This window comes from Oenanthe melanoleuca, chromosome 1, assembly GCF_029582105.1.
Source record: "Oenanthe melanoleuca isolate GR-GAL-2019-014 chromosome 1, OMel1.0, whole genome shotgun sequence".
Lineage (NCBI taxonomy): Eukaryota > Metazoa > Chordata > Aves > Passeriformes > Muscicapidae > Oenanthe > Oenanthe melanoleuca.
In genome coordinates, this window is record NC_079333.1 from 79835989 (window position 1) to 79853007 (window position 17019).

General features: G+C 40.7%; 1 protein-coding gene across 8 annotated transcripts; it reads right to left on the minus strand.

Moving 5' to 3' along the window:
* Window positions 1-1429: 1429 nt before the first annotated feature.
* NIPA2 (NIPA magnesium transporter 2) lies at window positions 1430-14211 on the minus strand. 8 transcript variants are annotated; one of them, XM_056501788.1, is made up of 10 exons: window positions 13972-14202; window positions 13067-13127; window positions 12342-12450; window positions 10997-11053; window positions 7160-7220; window positions 6583-6798; window positions 4827-4883; window positions 3996-4086; window positions 3322-3482; window positions 1430-2397 (listed from the first exon to the last, which is right to left on the minus strand). In XM_056501788.1, exons 6-10 carry the CDS (start codon window positions 6719-6721, stop codon window positions 1760-1762), a joined length of 1086 nt encoding a protein of 361 aa, XP_056357763.1. In that variant the 5' UTR covers window positions 6722-6798; window positions 7160-7220; window positions 10997-11053; window positions 12342-12450; window positions 13067-13127; window positions 13972-14202; the 3' UTR covers window positions 1430-1759. The 8 variants fall into 8 exon arrangements, with proteins under 8 accessions (XP_056357763.1, XP_056357753.1, XP_056357709.1 ...); XM_056501778.1 differs by lacking the exon at window positions 13972-14202 and adding an exon at window positions 13684-13853; XM_056501734.1 differs by lacking the exon at window positions 13067-13127.
* Between the last annotated feature and the right edge of the window lie 2808 nt (window positions 14212-17019).

Sequence of the window (17019 nt, forward strand, 5' to 3'; positions counted from 1 at the left end):
TTAGGATTTCATTTACAAGGTGTTTAACAGATTATTTTCTTTAAGAAACAGTCTTTTAGTTCACAGAAGACTTTTGGTCAGCAAGATGCTTCCCTGTGCTTGCTTCCAGCTTCAGTTAAAGAAATTAACAACGTTCCTAATTTGCTGACATCATCATTGGTTTAAGGAAGTCTCACACACTGGCTCAGCACTGGTGCAGAAATGGTTAGTTAATAAAGCCTGATTTTTTGTTTAAGAGCTGTTTAAAAACAATTTCTAGTTCTTACTAATTAACTTTCAGCAGTAAGAGAATTGGTCTCTTAACATCTTAAAACTACTATTAAATACATACTTTGTGATCACTGAGGGGAAAAAGTTTAAGACAATTCAGACATTAATCCTATGAGATATTAGCTTCCCATTTTCATAATGTAAATTTTCATCATTATTTTTAAAAGGATTATAGACTTGATAGGAGCTAAATATTCTTTGCCTGGCATAACCTTTCCTATCTAAAAAGAAAAATGCAGCAAGGTGCACAAAAGGTATAACTTTTTAATTTCCAATTCTTATCAAAAACCTTTTTCTTCTTTGACATCTTTGCCCCTCCTATATGTTATGACACATACCAAAGAAAGGCAGCAGAATTTTATTTCACAGGTGGTAACTTGGGGGTTTTTTTCCTGTCCTAGGAAAAATCTTAATTTTTCTTAAACACTATGGCACTAAACCTGACAACATCCAGCAGTTACTATTAGTCTCTGTCCCAAGTATTTCCAACTTTCACCTGCATGGTAGAAAGTTCTTATAAAACAAACCTTCTTCCCTAATTTTAATTTTCTGCCTTTACAGGAGTGAATTACCACCTACCTGCCCCACCTCTCCTTGGTTTGGTTTTGTTTTTTTTAAGCAATGTAAATTGGTTTTGAAAAACTCAAGTGTTGCAGCCAGTGCCCCTGCTGCTGCAAACAAAATAGCAATTCTGTGAGTTCAAGCTGTAACATCAGGACCACGGAACAGGTCTGCAGAGCCAGGGCAGCGTGGTGCAGCCCAGATAGAACCTGACCTTTGTTACAGAAGAGGGAACAGCTTTTTTGGCTACTAGTAATTCAGATCCTTCCTTCTGCATAAACTGTCATGGCAGGAGCTACCAGCTCACCTATCCACACAGAGCACAAACTCCTGCCTTCCTGTTTCTGCCAGCCAGTTAGTCTGATTTGGTAAAATTGGAGTTTTTGATGCAAATCCAGCAAGTTTTGTATACAGCTTTACCTAACCACTATTTTCAAAGAATCAGTTGTGCTTGGCTGTAGCCTTCCCTTTTCTCTTTTACAGATTAGAACAGGAATAGTTGCTGCAGCTCCTGTTTCAATATGGTTACACTCACTCACTCCATGGTCAGGGCACAAGTACAAAAGATCCAGGTTTGCTGCAACCTTTTTACCACCAATGCAGAAATAAAGCCATTTATTTTTGATAAAATTGTAATTAGTGCAATACATCTTAAAAACAGAAGAATGAAATGAAAGTATTTACACATAACTTAAGCAACAAAACCAATTGTGGTCTGAGGTCATTTTAGTACTTTTTAAAGTAAAAATAAGGCAAATAAACATTTCAGTGTTCTTTATGCAAACTAATTGAACTCAAAAATCAACGATTGTCTACACATACTGTTAGAAAGTACATGAACTTCCAGACAAGCTCAGACATTTCACAGCAGAAAAAAAAATTCCAGGGTTACAGAATTGTTCTTTTTTTAAGTAACACGTAGATATTTTCAGAAGGCTGACAGGCTTCCATTTCTCCTGGCTGAGAGACTCTCAGTGGATTGCATTTCACCTAGGCAGGCAGAACTTTCTTCATCATCATTAAAGCTGTCATATGTGCTCAGCAAGGTGCCATTTGCTGCTCTGTCATCCTTCCGCAGAGAGAGGGGCAGGTTTGCTAGGGTGAAGTTAACATCTTTGAAGGCATGCAATAAAAAGATCCCCACAATAATAGTCAGGAAGCCACTGAAGGTGCCAATAATGTCATCAGCCGCCATGTGTTGCCATTCCTTGAAAAGGATGGCAGAACAAGTTAAAACAGATGTTGTAAAGATTACATAATAGATTGGAGTCACTATTGAAGTGTTGAATATATCCAGAGCCCTGTTTAAATAGTTGATCTGTGTGCTCACACAGACAGTAAGGCTTAGCAGCAGAATCCAAGACAAGGGATGTTTCAGCACTGGTTTTCCTGCAAAAAGTTCCTTTATAGCGATGCCCAGACCTTTGACACAGGAGACTGATAAGGCTCCTATTACAGAGCAAATCGTTATGTACACGAGAATGTTGGTCTGTCCATGGCGAGGTCCCACCACACATATGAGAATTAAAGACACAATGACAACGAGCGTTGCGAAGACCACAAAACCTGTTGTTGGGGGAAAAAAAAAAAATATCTTTTTATAGACACTAATGGACACAATTTTACTTACAGATTCTATTTATCAGAAGCAGGGGTATTTATCTTTGAGGTGCAGGAAAAACACTCGTTAACAATGGGACTGACTCAGCTTAAACAGAAGAGTTCAGGATGTTTCTCATTATTCCTCCAACATCACAATTTAGATGATTTTAGAGTGAGCTAGCCAAAACAAAGGATGTTTTACAGGTATGCTGTATTACCCTCAACAGGCTATTGGCAAGATCACTACAGAATTAGATTGCTAAACTGCCTTACACCCAGACTCACTGAGGTGTAGATGCCACTGGACACAGGCTTGAATCTGAGTATTTCTTAGGAGATAAGTTTTGGCAGGTTGCTGTATTCATTAGCAGGTCATTCCTTAAGAATAGCTTTTTAATCTCTTTGCTGTCTATTTCCTCACGTTTAAGATGAGAATTGCCTTTGTATAAATAAATGCAGATGTGCATTTGTGAGTGCCTCATCTTCCATACAGGCATACCAGCTCATCTGTATGACTTGACTTCTCAGCAGACATTACAACACTTATCTTTTCATTTAAAGGACAGCTCAAAGTTGCACTTAATATGACACACTTCAATCAAAATTTATAGAAGTTTTGTTTATCCACCTGTGCTGCTACATTTGTTTAAACAAAGTCACCTCAGTGGTTGCCATCAAGGCACTTTATTCAAGGCCAGACAAATTCATTGGCATCATGCAAAGTTCCCTATGGAATTATGTTACAGAATTCAAATCTCTACTTCATTTGGATGACGTCTACATGAAGCAGACACAGGCCATCTTACTGGAACTTGAAAGCAGCAGTAACAAGACTACAAAATGAAGAAATGATGGGCTGTGTACATATCAAGCCAGCATTTTTCTTACCTGGATCACCTAGTTTGTGGGACATTTCATCCAAAGTTTCTACTTCTTCCTCTTGTGGAGCATGAATTACCATCACAGTTGATCCCAGTATACTTAACAAACATCCTATTTTTCCATGTAAATTAAGTTTTTCATTTAAAAAGAAGGATGACAGAATGGCACTAAGAAATAAAAAGGCACCAACAAACATGGGATTAATGATACTCATTTGCTCATCAAGTTACAGGCCATTTTGACTGTACTTGCATCCACATTCTGCAGCTTAAAAATAGCTATTTTCTACCTTGAGATACTTCCTGTGGACAGAACTACCTGTTAATATTTGGCATCTCTGCCTAGAACCCCTTTGCTATATCTAAGAACTTAGAAAAATAATTTTAGGAATACAGAAATCTTTACTTAGGAATGAAAATACTCCTCTGCTGTGATCACCATGTTTTTGAAATGCAGAAGACAACAGCTTTTCATAGATGGACATGTAGATGCATTGCTAGAACCCTTTTAGATCATAGCCACTATGTATTTGGAGACACTTAAAAGTTACTCCCGATGTTTATAAGCACTCTGTTGTGAAGAACAAAGCCCATTTATTACAGCATAGCTCAGTGACATATTTCTAAAGAAGTATTTTACATTTCTCTGAAGTCATACTGCTTTCTGTTAGTGTTTCTTACCTTACAAGAACACTGAGAGCTCCTAGAGGAGTCACTAACGTAGCTGGTGCAAAAGCATAGGCAGCAAAATTCGCTACTTCTCCAGCTCCCACTGCAGAGGAACAGGAATTAAAAGCCAGGAGTTAGGCTGTCTCATGCAACAAACCTCTGATCCAGGACAAGTGTTCGTGTAGACACAAACATGCAACAATGGAAAATTCTAATGATAGCATTCAGCTAACATTAATAGCAGAACACACCCCTGCCCCTCTTACCCACTATTACATTTTGAAACCAGGCTGTGGAACTAAAACAGGTATTAGAATTAATTCTACCAAATCAACAGGTGTTTTATTTTAGTGTCTGTGCTGTAGCTCCCCAGCCTGCCAGCTTGACTCATGAAGTTCTGCATGGAGAAATCTGCAATAGCAGGATATAGCAGAGCACATACAGAAAGCCATAGTTACTGAATACAGACAGTAAGTTGAGAGTTCAAGCAATGAAAGAAAAAATCAGAAAACAAAATATGCTTCCCTTCAAGAAATCCTATATATCTAAGCACTTCTCTGCTAAGACAAAAACCGGAATGCATACAAAACCAATGTTTGCCTAGTTCCACTGCACAAAGAGGACAGTTACATTAAAGGAAGAACTTCTGGTGTGAGAGAAGTTACATTAAAATCATTAGATCTGCATCCATCAAATCTCCAGGTAACATTACCATGTATTATAGAATCCCAATCTTGTTCCCTTTTTTGTAACCATGCTGCCATCTGTGGCATAGTTATTTATTGAAGTTATATAATGCAGAATGTATTTTTGATACTTACATGAATAACTTTTGATACTTACTTGAAAGAAGTCCAGCCCACCACAGCCATTCCTTAAGGTATGCATGACCACCTTGACCTAAAATTGAAAGAACATTGGCTATTCCACTAAAAACATCAACACCCTGTCACTAATAACGCTGCCATGATATAAAACAATTTTTGCAACCCATGCCTTTAAAAACATGAGCAGCCTTTTGATACTAGGCTCTCTAAGTAGAAGGGTTGAAATCAAAGCATCTTCAATTTCTGATGTGCCTCCTACAGCCTACTTTGATAACCAGTTATTTTATTTCTTTTGTGTTAGAAATGGCACTGATGATCATGTCAGCATTACCCTGAGAAACAGTTCTTTCAAATCACTGAAATTACATGAAAAGCCAGATCATGTGTCTCTTACTAGGACTGCTGCTCTGCAGAATTTGTGCATAGTTTTTATGTGGTTGGTTACATGTGCAAACATCACATTTTCTCATTCCAAACCAGGGTGCATGAATTATGTATCTCAAAATCAACCATTTTTTAGAAGCAAAAATGACAGGTACTGAATAAAAATATTCAGACTCAACCTTCTGAATCATCTGAGGATGCTACAACTATCCTACCTAAATCTATCTTCTTTCAATTTAAAACTATTGCCCCTTGTCCTGTCAATACTGGCCCTGGTAAAAAAAAAACAAAACGCCTAAACAAACCTCTCTTTTAAAATAGCCCACTTTAGGTACTGGAAGGTGTTATAAGGTGTCCCAAGACCCTTTTCTTTAGGCTGAACAATCACAACTCTGTCAGTCTGTCCTCACAGAAGTGTTCTGTCCCTCTGATCATTTTCATGGCCCTTCTCTGGACTTGCTCCAACAGGTCCATGTCCTTCCCATGTTGGGGATCCTGGAGCTGGATGCAGCACTGCAGGCGGGGTCTCACCAGAGGAAAGCAGAGGGGCAGAATCTGGCTCTGCTGGTCACATCTGGTTTGGACATGTTTGGCTCTCTGGGCTGAGTGCACACTGCTGGGTCTCTCATGCACCAGCATCCCCAAGCCCTTCTGGGCAGGGCTGCTCTCCATCTGTCCATCCCCCAGCCTTGTGTTGATACCAGAAGTTGCCCTGACACAGGTGCAGCACCTTACTCTGGTTCTCGTTGAACCTCATGAGGTTTGCACAGACCGACTCCTCAAGCCCATCCCAATCCCTCTGGATACCACTTCCTTCTCTCTAGAGCATGAAGAGAAGAGCACACCCAAAGCTTGGTGTGATCCACAACCTGCTGCCATCACTCAGTCAATCCCACTGTCTGTATCACTGATGAGGATATTTAATAGCACTGCTTCCAGTATGAACCCTTGAGGCACACTACTCATCACATTCAGTTACTGAAGATGATTTCTAGTTTTCTAAAACAATCTTCTGACACCCAAACATGGTTAACACTCTCTTAAATTCACTCAATCAGGAGCACAGACATAGTTAAAGAGTGCTGCTTGCAAGTTCAATTTGCAAGTACAATTTAGACTTAACTGACATACAAAGGAATCCTTTGACAAGTGTCCCCAGAGGGTATTACATATGCATTAAATAGCATGTGTCACACACAGAGTTAAAGGTATCTGACACCACAGAAAAAACACACCAGCTCTCTGTTTTAAGTTTCATCTACATGAAACAAAAAACCAAAAAAGTGAAAACAAGATCATTAGTTTAATGAACTAATGAACAGAAGTAATCTTCTGTAAACAGCAAAATCTAAACACCAGCCATTTTTTTAAAAGATGTATGTATTTACCTGCTCTCATGGAGCCTTTCCTGGCTAACCGGAGGAGACCTTTCTTTTTCAGGATGAAACTTCCTCCAATGAAAATGCTGGAACTCATAGCCAACACCAGACCAATACAGAAGTCATATTTCCCACGAGTTTGGCTCATCTCGTAAACTACTGAACACTGTCACATTGATCAATGAGGAGTAGAACTTCTGATATTCAACACAAAATGATGCAACACTGAAACATGAGCAAAATAAACATGTTAGAATTAAGCTGGTATGAAACAGGTGCTGTATAGGAAAATCCTCAACAGCTCATGTGACTGGTTCTTCTGCAAGTGGCCTCTGCTAAGAGTGGTTAACAAAAAAAAACAAAAAAGGTAATCTGAAGCATGTGTAAGCTTGCACTCAGGATGAGTAACAAGTTTGAACACAGAGAAGGAGGGGCTTCTGACCTGGCATATAAAAACAAACAAAAATTCTATGAGAATCTTTAGGGAAATTTTACAAACATGTAATTTATTCTTCTTTTCATTGAATTAGCAAATCTGTGTCTGGCACACCATGTAACTGATGATACTGATCGAAAAATTACTTACGTTGAAATCAGTCTGTAATAGAGTTTGAGAACAGTCGCAGCATTTCTTCCATATAAACTCCCTAGAAAAATGAAAGAAAGTATTAGAAGGATGTTTAATCATATAGCCATCTTCATAACACAAACAAACCTCACATGCATGCACATGCAATTACTCTTTAACAGGAAAATCTGGCAAGAAGTAAGGCCTTTGTTAATTTATTTTACACACTTTCCTACACTTGTATGAAGCACCTTTCAATATTACTTTTCCCTGTAGTTTTATGCTTTCAACTTTGATTAATTTGCTATACCTCTAGGAAAACCTAACAGAACTACTGGTAGGTTAACATTAAAACTGAACACATGTCCTCTTACTTGCATCCAGTTAGACTGTAAAAAAGTAAAGGAAAACAATAAGCACTCGACACAGCACTGCTCAAAATGCTGCATGAGCCACAGTTCAAAATTCTTAAATCCTCTTCCCTTAATCCTTGCACAGTAATTTTTAATATCTTATTTTGTAGGAGAAACTAAGTAAATGATCTACAAGAGAATACTTTCTCTTTCTAGCAACTTCTAAAAAGAAACTAGACTCTTGCATGGTACAAAACTACCTATCAAACAAAACCAAGGAAGACCAATCATCAGGGTGTGAGACAAACCCAACCCAGCCACCTCACCAACAGCATAAAATATTGTCCTGGTTTTGAATTCAAACAAGACTTTCAGTCCCTTGAAGAAGCTTTTAATGCAAGGAAAAGACAAGACTTTTGTGACTGTTCTCTCCACCATCTGTTCTAGAAGGTGTAAGGCATACTGTGCAGGTAATGGAGCTAAGAATGTTCTCCCCACTCCAGCTGGTGTAAAAGGTGACAGTGGTACAGCATCACCTGAGGGAGGAGGGGCTGGTTTTGCTAAGCTTTATACTTTACTGGTTTTTTCAACAGTTGCTACTTTAGCTCTATTACTAATGGGGTTATTTTTACTGGTGCAGCTTTTTACTAAAAGAGAGCTCTCCATATTGGCAAAGCCACTTTTTTCCCCATTTTCTTCTCTCCCTGGCTTGCATACCTTCACCTACACTGACAGAGGAAAAGAGCATCAGCTAGTCCCATCCTGACACCTTCCACCCACTGCATTCCAGAAACAAGGGAGAAGCACAGGCTGTTTTTCTTTGCAGCAGAGGAAGAATCTGATTGCAGAAGAATGAGGAAAAAGATGTTACACTTCAAAACTAGTATTTCTACTTTCCCCCATGTCCCAAATACACGGAAGTGCCCTGTCAACCTCTTTGTTAACCTTTTAAACGACTCAAATCTCAACCAATTAAATTACAAAAATTCTGATAAATTACTGCTAGCCCTTCCCATCAAATTTATTTGTCCTCACAGACATAGCCAGTCCCACTTCTGCTTGGGCTTATTTCCACCTAAGATTTATTCAGATGTCTGCAGTTGCAGACAAATGTCACACAGTCATGGTGGACCCAGCTTCCCTCTGAGGAGATCTGCTTCCCTCTGTATACAGCACAGATATAATTTGTATGTGTAGAACTGACACGTGCAAGGTCAAAGCAGTACCAGGTACTGGAATTTTTACACTCTAGAAAATCAGACTTTAACCTTAAGACTTAATAAAAGAAGAACTAATGCATGCTCATAAATATAATCAAGAAAATTATCTATGGGCATGAGAAAAGAAAATGCCATGAAACGAGCAGTTTCTGGAATAAATAACACCTCTCATGCTTCTGCCTTGGGACATGCCAAAGCTGTTGCATTCCAGCAGCCAGGGCCACTACTAGGTTATAAACAGAGAAAAGCCAGAAAATGTAGGAGTTAAATAAAGCTGGCAGTCATGTAATTCTGCAAAGGTTCTTTAATCAAGTTCACAGCTGATTTTAACACATAGAACACTTCATCCACTCAAGACCAGCAGTGTTATGGAGGAGTATTAGTTTCCTGCTCTGATTTCAGAGAAGTAAAGAAGGGCTGAGACTCTCCTATTCACAGAACTTACAACATCTACCATGCCTCCATGAGCCACTCATTAATGAACTGCCTGTGGATGTGCTGGTGCCATGAGTTATATCTCTCAGTGTGCAACAGTGCAATCACAGACCACACAGGGAACTGGATTTGAAGATTATCAGATAGGGAGGAATGGAGAAAATCAGAATGCAAAAAAAAAAAAAAAACCCCCAAAAAACAACAACAAAAAAAAGCCACCCAAAAACTGTGGGAGATAAGCAAATCCAGGTTAGCCCGGAAGTTTTTTTGCTTATTTTCAAGATGTAACCAAATGTATCACAAATGCTAGCAAGATACAGACTCTCTGGTCTAAAACACAGGATAACACTTTTTTGCCTCTTTGCTCAGAAGTCCTTTTCTTTCAAAAGCACAGTACTCCAAAGATGTTACATTTACTGCAGCAAGTGAGCTTTCTAAATATTCAGAAACATTAAGAGTGGTGTAATAAGAAGAAGTAATATTTTACATTTAAAAATAGATAAGCATAAGTAAGAATGTGGGAGTTACCAGTTAAAGAAAATTAGTATCACTTCCACAAGATGTATGTTGTATGGAAGCAATAATTAGAGTTGGGAAAGGCAGATATGGTACATTGTTCCAACTTTGCTTACTTGGCCACAAGCCCTCTAGAGTTCAGTAGACAGTCTTAAAACTTAAAAGAAATATCCTAAATAAATGCTAAATTATTCAAATTGAAGAATCTTTTCTAAAACCTGCTCTTTTCAACTACGATCAGGATGATGCCATTAAGCAAAAAATGCCTTAACAGGCCATTTACTTCAACCCTTTGCCATGTACTACATAATTCACTGCTGCTCCTCATTATAGGTAATTCAGCCAAGCTTCTCCCATGAAATACTTGCAAAGAAAACTTCACAAACATGATGCCATTAGGAACTCTCATTATCTGATCATGTTCACTTTCACTACCAAATCTGACAGCTGGAAAAAAGATACAAGTTCCTTTACCTTTGCATCCACATTATCAACATTACTCTGCAGGTTAGGTGCCTGGCACCTCCTGCTGTGCCACCTTCTGGGTCCTTTTCCAAAAGCCTTTTTAAGTGCAATTTCCAAAGCTGCATATGGTACTTTAGCTTGAGTTATTACCATTTCTGCAATACAATGGTAGACCGTATTTCTTTTTAAACATCCAAGCCAGGTGGGCTTTTTTGCCTTTTTTTTTCCAGTCACCTACTGTTGACTCATTTTCAACTTCTCTATTAGTATAACCTCCTGCACTTGTATAGCAAATTACTCCTGCCTGGGTGCTATATCTTCCATTTATTCCTATTATAATATCTCTTTTTTTAGAAATGTTTCCTGAAAACATTTAACCAAGGTTACACACTGGCAATCCTTCCCTGTCCAATGTTATTGATTATTTCTTTTGTCTTTTGAGCAAGATCAATAACATTAAACAGCCAAAGATTCAGACATAATGGAAGACTTTTAAACAAAAGCCTGCTTTGGCAAGACAATAATACTGTAGGTATAGCTATTCTGCTTCTTTAGAATTGTTATGTGGTATTTTACTGTCATTGCTGCTTATTTACAAGAGCGCCAGAAGAAGTTTTATGTTTCTAACATTGGAATTAAGCACCTATTTAATGCCTTTCTAGCCATAAAGCTTGTCATGGAAGAAAAGGAGGTTGAATCAACAAGTTGCTTTAACAAACATGCACTGACTATTATGTGTCATGCTGGCTTTTATGTGGTCCCTTCTTCCTTTCCAAAAGCATAAGACTACATGAAATAAACATTTCCTAACAAAACAGAAATCCAAATGTTTGGTGATGAGCCTGTAGAAGGCTCATTATACATACCAATTTTGTTCCAAAATCCAGAGGCATTCACTTCTTAAGTATTTCGAAGTTAGGTTTCTAAAACAGAATTTAAAAATAACATTAACTGGCATGTTATGAATCTGGCAAAAAAATTATGTCCATTATTGCAAGCTGACTTAATTTTCATGCATGACACACAAGACTTTATAATCTACATCTATGCTTTAAAAAGGAAGAGGATTTTCGTTTTAGAAACACTTGAATAACAAATCAGTGTGATTTCAGATTTGATCTTCCTTAGATACATCTTGCCTGAAGCCATAGTTATTTCATCCCTTTACTTTTCACTTCACAAAATGAATAAACTAACCTGTGATCTAAGATATTCTTTAGAAGGTACTGCATTAAAGTTGAACTGAAATATTTTCCTAATTCTTTCAGTTTAATTCTGTAACTAAAGTGCTAAGGCACTTTTATTGCAAGATAACTAATATCAAGTTTTCAGATGATGTTTATACAGAATACACTGAGTTGAAAGGCACCCACAAGGATCATCAAGTTCAGCTCCTGACCTTGCACAGGAGAGCCCAAGCAACCCACCTGTGCCTGAACACACACAGATTTAAACTCTGTCAGGCTGGTGTTCTGAACACTGCCCTGGGAGCCTGTTCCAGTGCCAACCACCCTCAACCTTTGTGACACAGCTTCAGGCCATTCCCTTGGGTCCTGTCACTGGTCATCAGAGAGAAGAGCGCCTGCCCCTCTGTTTCCCCTCATCAGGAAACTGAAGACCATGATGAGGTTTCCCCTCAGTGTCCTCTTCTCTAGGCTGACCAAGTGCCAAGTACCCTCAGCTGCTCTCCATACAGCTTCCCCTCTACTCCCCTCACCACCTTTGCAGCCCTCCTTTGGACACACAGAACGCTGGGGCAGTGGGGAGTATGAACACAGAAATATTCTTAGTAAGATTACTAAAACCCCCAAATATACCTAATTATTAAATCCAAGCCTTCCTCAGTCACATTCCATCCACTCACAAACATATTGTTTACACAGATATAGAGAGAACATTGAAGGACAGACACAACAGAGTATTAGGATAAGAGTTCAAACCTTAATCATGTGCACCTTTAAAAGGCCAACATGGATGCACACAGTACCTACAGATTCTGTATACACCGTTTAGGAAACAATACGTTTAATTTCATACTGCACATTTGCCCCAATACAGGATACGGTTTTCCAGCTCTGTCAAAGTTAAAGACTGCCCAAGCTTACACTCATAATTATTTACACACAGGCAAGCTAAAATCATATTCATGTTATATATATGCACATATATAATGTTAGAGGCACTATCACATGCTCAGAAAGCAAAACATACCTTAACTATCCTAAAGCTATTTGAAAAGGTTTAGATAAACTAAGGGGAAATTCTTTACAGCAGACTTCTATTTATAAAGCAAAAGCAACAAGCACTCCATTTTATGAACCTAGGAGGAAACAAAAAACGCCACATTAAAAAACGTATTCTTTGCGTGAGCTATTTGTAGTTATTCTATAAACAAACGACCTTTAATTAAAGCACTTTCACATAAAGTTAAAAAGTATCTTCACTAAAACAGTGTTATTCATTAACTGAATACAAACTACAGACAGTGCTCTGTAACTGATACTACATTGACTGTTTTCATGGAAAGTTATCAAAATAGATTCAAGATAAGACTTGCCTCATCTTTGCTGTACCTCGACTCCAGTGGGAGGAATAACCAGCACAGGGTCACTGAAGTTCCACCTTTGGTATTTAATATGGGCAGTTTCAAATTTAAGGTAATTCAGGAAGTTGAAGTCCAATCTAGACATTAGTCACGGCTACTCCTTTGACACGACTGATAACATGTTATAACCTGCCTTCTTGTTACCAGGATTTCATCATGACAATCAAGTACTTTAACAAAAGCAGAACTAGTATGACACTGAATTCTAAATACAATGATACCAATGAAACCTTATGGAATAATTTTCTATCGGTGAAGCTGTTATATTCTGGGGTAAAAACCCTAACTGTGTACAACAAGGCACATCAAAGACCGAACCACAACGACTTACATTCATCATGTTTTCAGTACAAACAACGTTAATGACATTGTAGTGAAACAGAGAAAGTTGACTGCTTGAAAAAGATTGGGGAAAAAAACAGGGACGAAGTAGTTAGATCCAAGCAACATCTTCACAGTGTACAAAGGAACAAAAATCTTCACTCTGAATCACAGAATCAACTAGGCTTGAAAAGGCATGTGAGATGGAGTCACACCTATGACCCAACCACCACCTTGTCAGTGAGTGCCACGTCCAGTCTTTTCATGAACAGCTCCGAGGACAGCAACTCCACCAGGTGCCTCCCTGCTCAGCCCATTCCAATATCTCATCACCCTGTCTCTTAAGAAATTCCTCCAATATCCAACCTAAACCTCCCCTGGTCAGCTTAAGACAACACTGAACTACAAGGCGAAGCTACGATTACTTTTTCCACGCCAAAGTGATGCACCAGGGCTCTGAGTTCCTGCTGAAGGTGCTCTGGAAGTAGACTGCACAAGCCTCAGCCTCAGATAATTCAACCCTGGTCCAAACGAAGATGAACCGGTTTAGCTCCCTGGCTCACCACACGCACTCGCCAACACGGGGCACAGCGGCTCCGGAGCACAGGCACACCCAGCACACTCTACCTGGATACACCTGGATCCGGACCCTGGACTCTCTCCCACTCTGCCCGGTGGGAGAACCCCGCGAACAGCCCGATTTAGAGCTTTTAGTCTCGGCCTTCTCAGACCAAACCACAGGTTTCCCAGTACAGGCAGACCCAAGGCCCGGAGCCCCGCGCCCCCGGCCCCCCGCTCCTCACCCGCAGCGCCCGGCGCCCCGGGCCCTGCACTGAGCGCTCCGCGGGAAGCAGCCCCGCCTTCCCCCGCCCCGAGGGGCCGGCCGGGCCCTTCCCCGCCTCTCCCCGCCGGTACCTGCGGCCGCGGCCCCTCTCACATCCCCGCCGGGAGCGGCGAGCCCACAGGAGACGGGGGCGGGGGAGGCCGGAGCGGGCGGCGGGAGGGGCCGGTGCCCGTCCGCTCCAGCGCCATGAGGGGACGGGACGGGACGAGACGGGAGCGGCAGCGGCAGCGCAAGGCCAGGCGGTGTCCCGGGCCCGTCCGCCCCCTCCGGTCCGCGGTTCCGGCAGCGGCCGCCGGAAGGGGCGCGGCCCGGCCCCGAGCCCCGCCCGCCGCGGGCACATTCCCTTCCGCAGCCCGCCTCCCCGGGCTGGCGGCGTTCCCGCACCGCACCGGCGGTGGCTCCCGGCACACTCGGGGCACATTCCCTTCCCAGCCCGCCTCCCCGGGCTGGCGGCGTTCCCGCACCGGGGCTGGCTCCCGCACACTCGGCCCGCCCGCCGCGCTCCCTGCGGTCCCCTGCAGCCGGGTGAGGCATTCCCGCCGCCCCGGCCGGGCGCTCCTGCCGGTACCCGCTCTGCGCAGGCTTTATTTGCACCCACAGAAAACCGCAGAATCACGAATGGTTTGGGTCGGAAAGGGACCTTGAAGACCATCCAGTTTCAACCCACCCTACCGTGGACAGGGACACCTTCGACTAGACCAGCTCGCTCAAAGCCCCATCCGGCCTGGCCTTGACCACTTCCAGAGATGAGATATCCACAACTGCTCCGGGCCTCCTCCTCACCCTCACAGTATGGAATTTTTCCTAATATCTAATCGAAAACATACCCTCTGTCACTTGGATACCATTCCCTTCACCCCTGTCACTATATAAATAGTCTTGTGCCACCTTTCCTGTAAGTTTCCTACAGGTACTGGAAGGCTGCAATTAGGTCACCCCGAAGCCTTCTCTTTTGCAGGCTGGAATAAACACAAGCTGTTTGCTGTAAGGGAGAGAGACATTTTACTGGGCCAGCTAAAGGGAATAGCTAATGAATTGATTTAATCCAGGTCACCCACTCTCAGCACGTGCTTTACACAAACTGCTTTAATCTCATACAAAGTAAATGGATAAATACAGTTAGACAAATATTTGTCCTCGGCACACAGCAAGGAGTCTTTGAAACTGCCATAACAAGTGTCAGAGGGTTCTTTGGTTTATTCAGGACTATCTCTGAGTATGTTTTACACAGCTGCCTTGTAACATTAAATCTGAACAACTAGCACTGCCAAAATACCTATGCTATAATTCCTCCATATGGAAGATGCAGTTCTGCCTCTACTCAAGAGTTTTGTCACATCCCTTAGTGACAGTAGTTCCTATTTTTTTAGTCTTCTCAGGATTTGTGTTGACATTATCCTACTTTGCATAAGCAGCTGCTTCATTTTTGCTATACCTGGAAATAAACCAATGTTGGCTTTCCCTTGCAGGATACCCATAACAAAGCTACTCGTCGTCACATTACCCACTGTCTTATATCTCATTAAAAATGATCCCTCACTCTGTCACAAAAACTAAATTTCTACACCACTCAAAGCATATGGATGTTAGGCCTATTTTATTCTCTAAGGCAACATTCCATTCCCCAATATAAAACTAATCTAGTATTCTTGACATGAACTTTGCACGTACAAAATAGTGTTATGTGTGTGTGTGTGTATATAAAAAACATACTTTAAGATAAAAAGCTTGCTAAGCAATTTAAAGTCATTACCTAAGTAATGACACAGCTGGACACAAGTTTTCTGTGTTTCACCAAAACTGTGAAGTCTTTGAAAAAGTTAACAGCTGGTAAAAATGGTTTCTCAAATGGATTAAAAAATTAAAACCTGTACCACCTAAACCAGAACAGTATAAACAGAAGCATCTAAGTACTGATAGCTAGGTTCAAAGTTTAAAGGAGATAAAGAACTTCATATGCCTGTGATCATGCCAAATGCTGATAATGTGTTTGTGCACATATTCCTGAGTTAGGAATAACGTCTGAAGCAAGTCAGTTTAGTCTTCCCTTTCCCCTCTTGTCTCCCTCTGCTCTCCTTTCTTCAAAAACACCTCTCAACCAAGCCAAAACTATAATGAATAAATACCTGAAAATATTAACTGCACTCCTCTCAGCATTTTAGATGCTTGTGGAACTTCACTTGTTCTGTTAATCCCCTCTCTTGTGTTTTTTCAGCTACTAGTTCTGCTTAACATACAGACATCTGTTCAAAGTACAAATTCAAGTGTTTTCAATTTGGCACAAATTTGGCTCATTAAGTATTTATTTCAAAGCCAAGGGTTGTGCTCAGTAACAGAAAATACTCAAACTATCTCAGAGTAATTTACAACAGCTCAGTATTTTAGGCATGCTTGTTGAGTATCTGGCAAGAACTCCAAGCATGAGAATAGTGGTAATTTGCCTAATTTAACCCATTCTCATAGGGCAGTTCAGGTGCACAAACCATCCTTGTGCCCAAGAATTTCATGGGAGCAGTCAATGTAGGTCCTTTTGCATGGCTATAGACAGGATTTTTTAGGGCTTAGTATCTACTATGTGTATAAACATCTAGCAAAGTTTAAAAAGGGCAAAGAGCAAAAAATACACCTGTACAACTTCAGGAAGCTCTAACAGGGTCTCTGGTGACTGCTTCCATGTTGTTTTGTGAAGACAGCTGGGCAGAACAAAGACACCACATCTGTGAGTCTACTTGTATGACAGCTGCAGTGTCACAAGGAACTTAAGGGACTCTGCTTAAGACTTAAATTTGTAGAACAAACTTCATGAAAATCAACAAGATTTTTTTTTTGACAAAATGAGATTTTGTCTTTAATGCTCTTCCAATGTGAACTGCATTGCTGAGATAAATGTATGAACTGTGTTGCTGAGATAAATATACTTTGGATTATGTCCCAGACTTTCAACAATACCAGTGGTGTAAATGGTACATCTGCCTTTACAACAATGCTGCTGCCTTAGAGGCCTAGCTCCTAAGATGCACAAGAAAAGAACAAATAGCTGAATTTTCCTGCTAACAGCATACAGACTCCTTATCCTACCTACTTAAAGGTCAGAGATGCTGCATGCAGAAGTGAAAAAC

Coding starts and splice junctions, on each gene's coding strand:
- NIPA2 (XM_056501742.1), bottom strand. CDS start 6,721: ATGAGCCAAACTCGTGGGAAATATGACTTCTGTATTGGTCTGGTGTTG. Junction 4,884..6,582: donor GAAAGGCTCCATGAGAGCAG/GTAAATACATAC, acceptor TTTCAATTTTAG/GTCAAGGTGGTCATGCATAC. Junction 3,483..3,995: donor GCTCTCAGTGTTCTTGTAAG/GTAAGAAACACT, acceptor TTTATTTCTTAG/TGCCATTCTGTCATCCTTCT.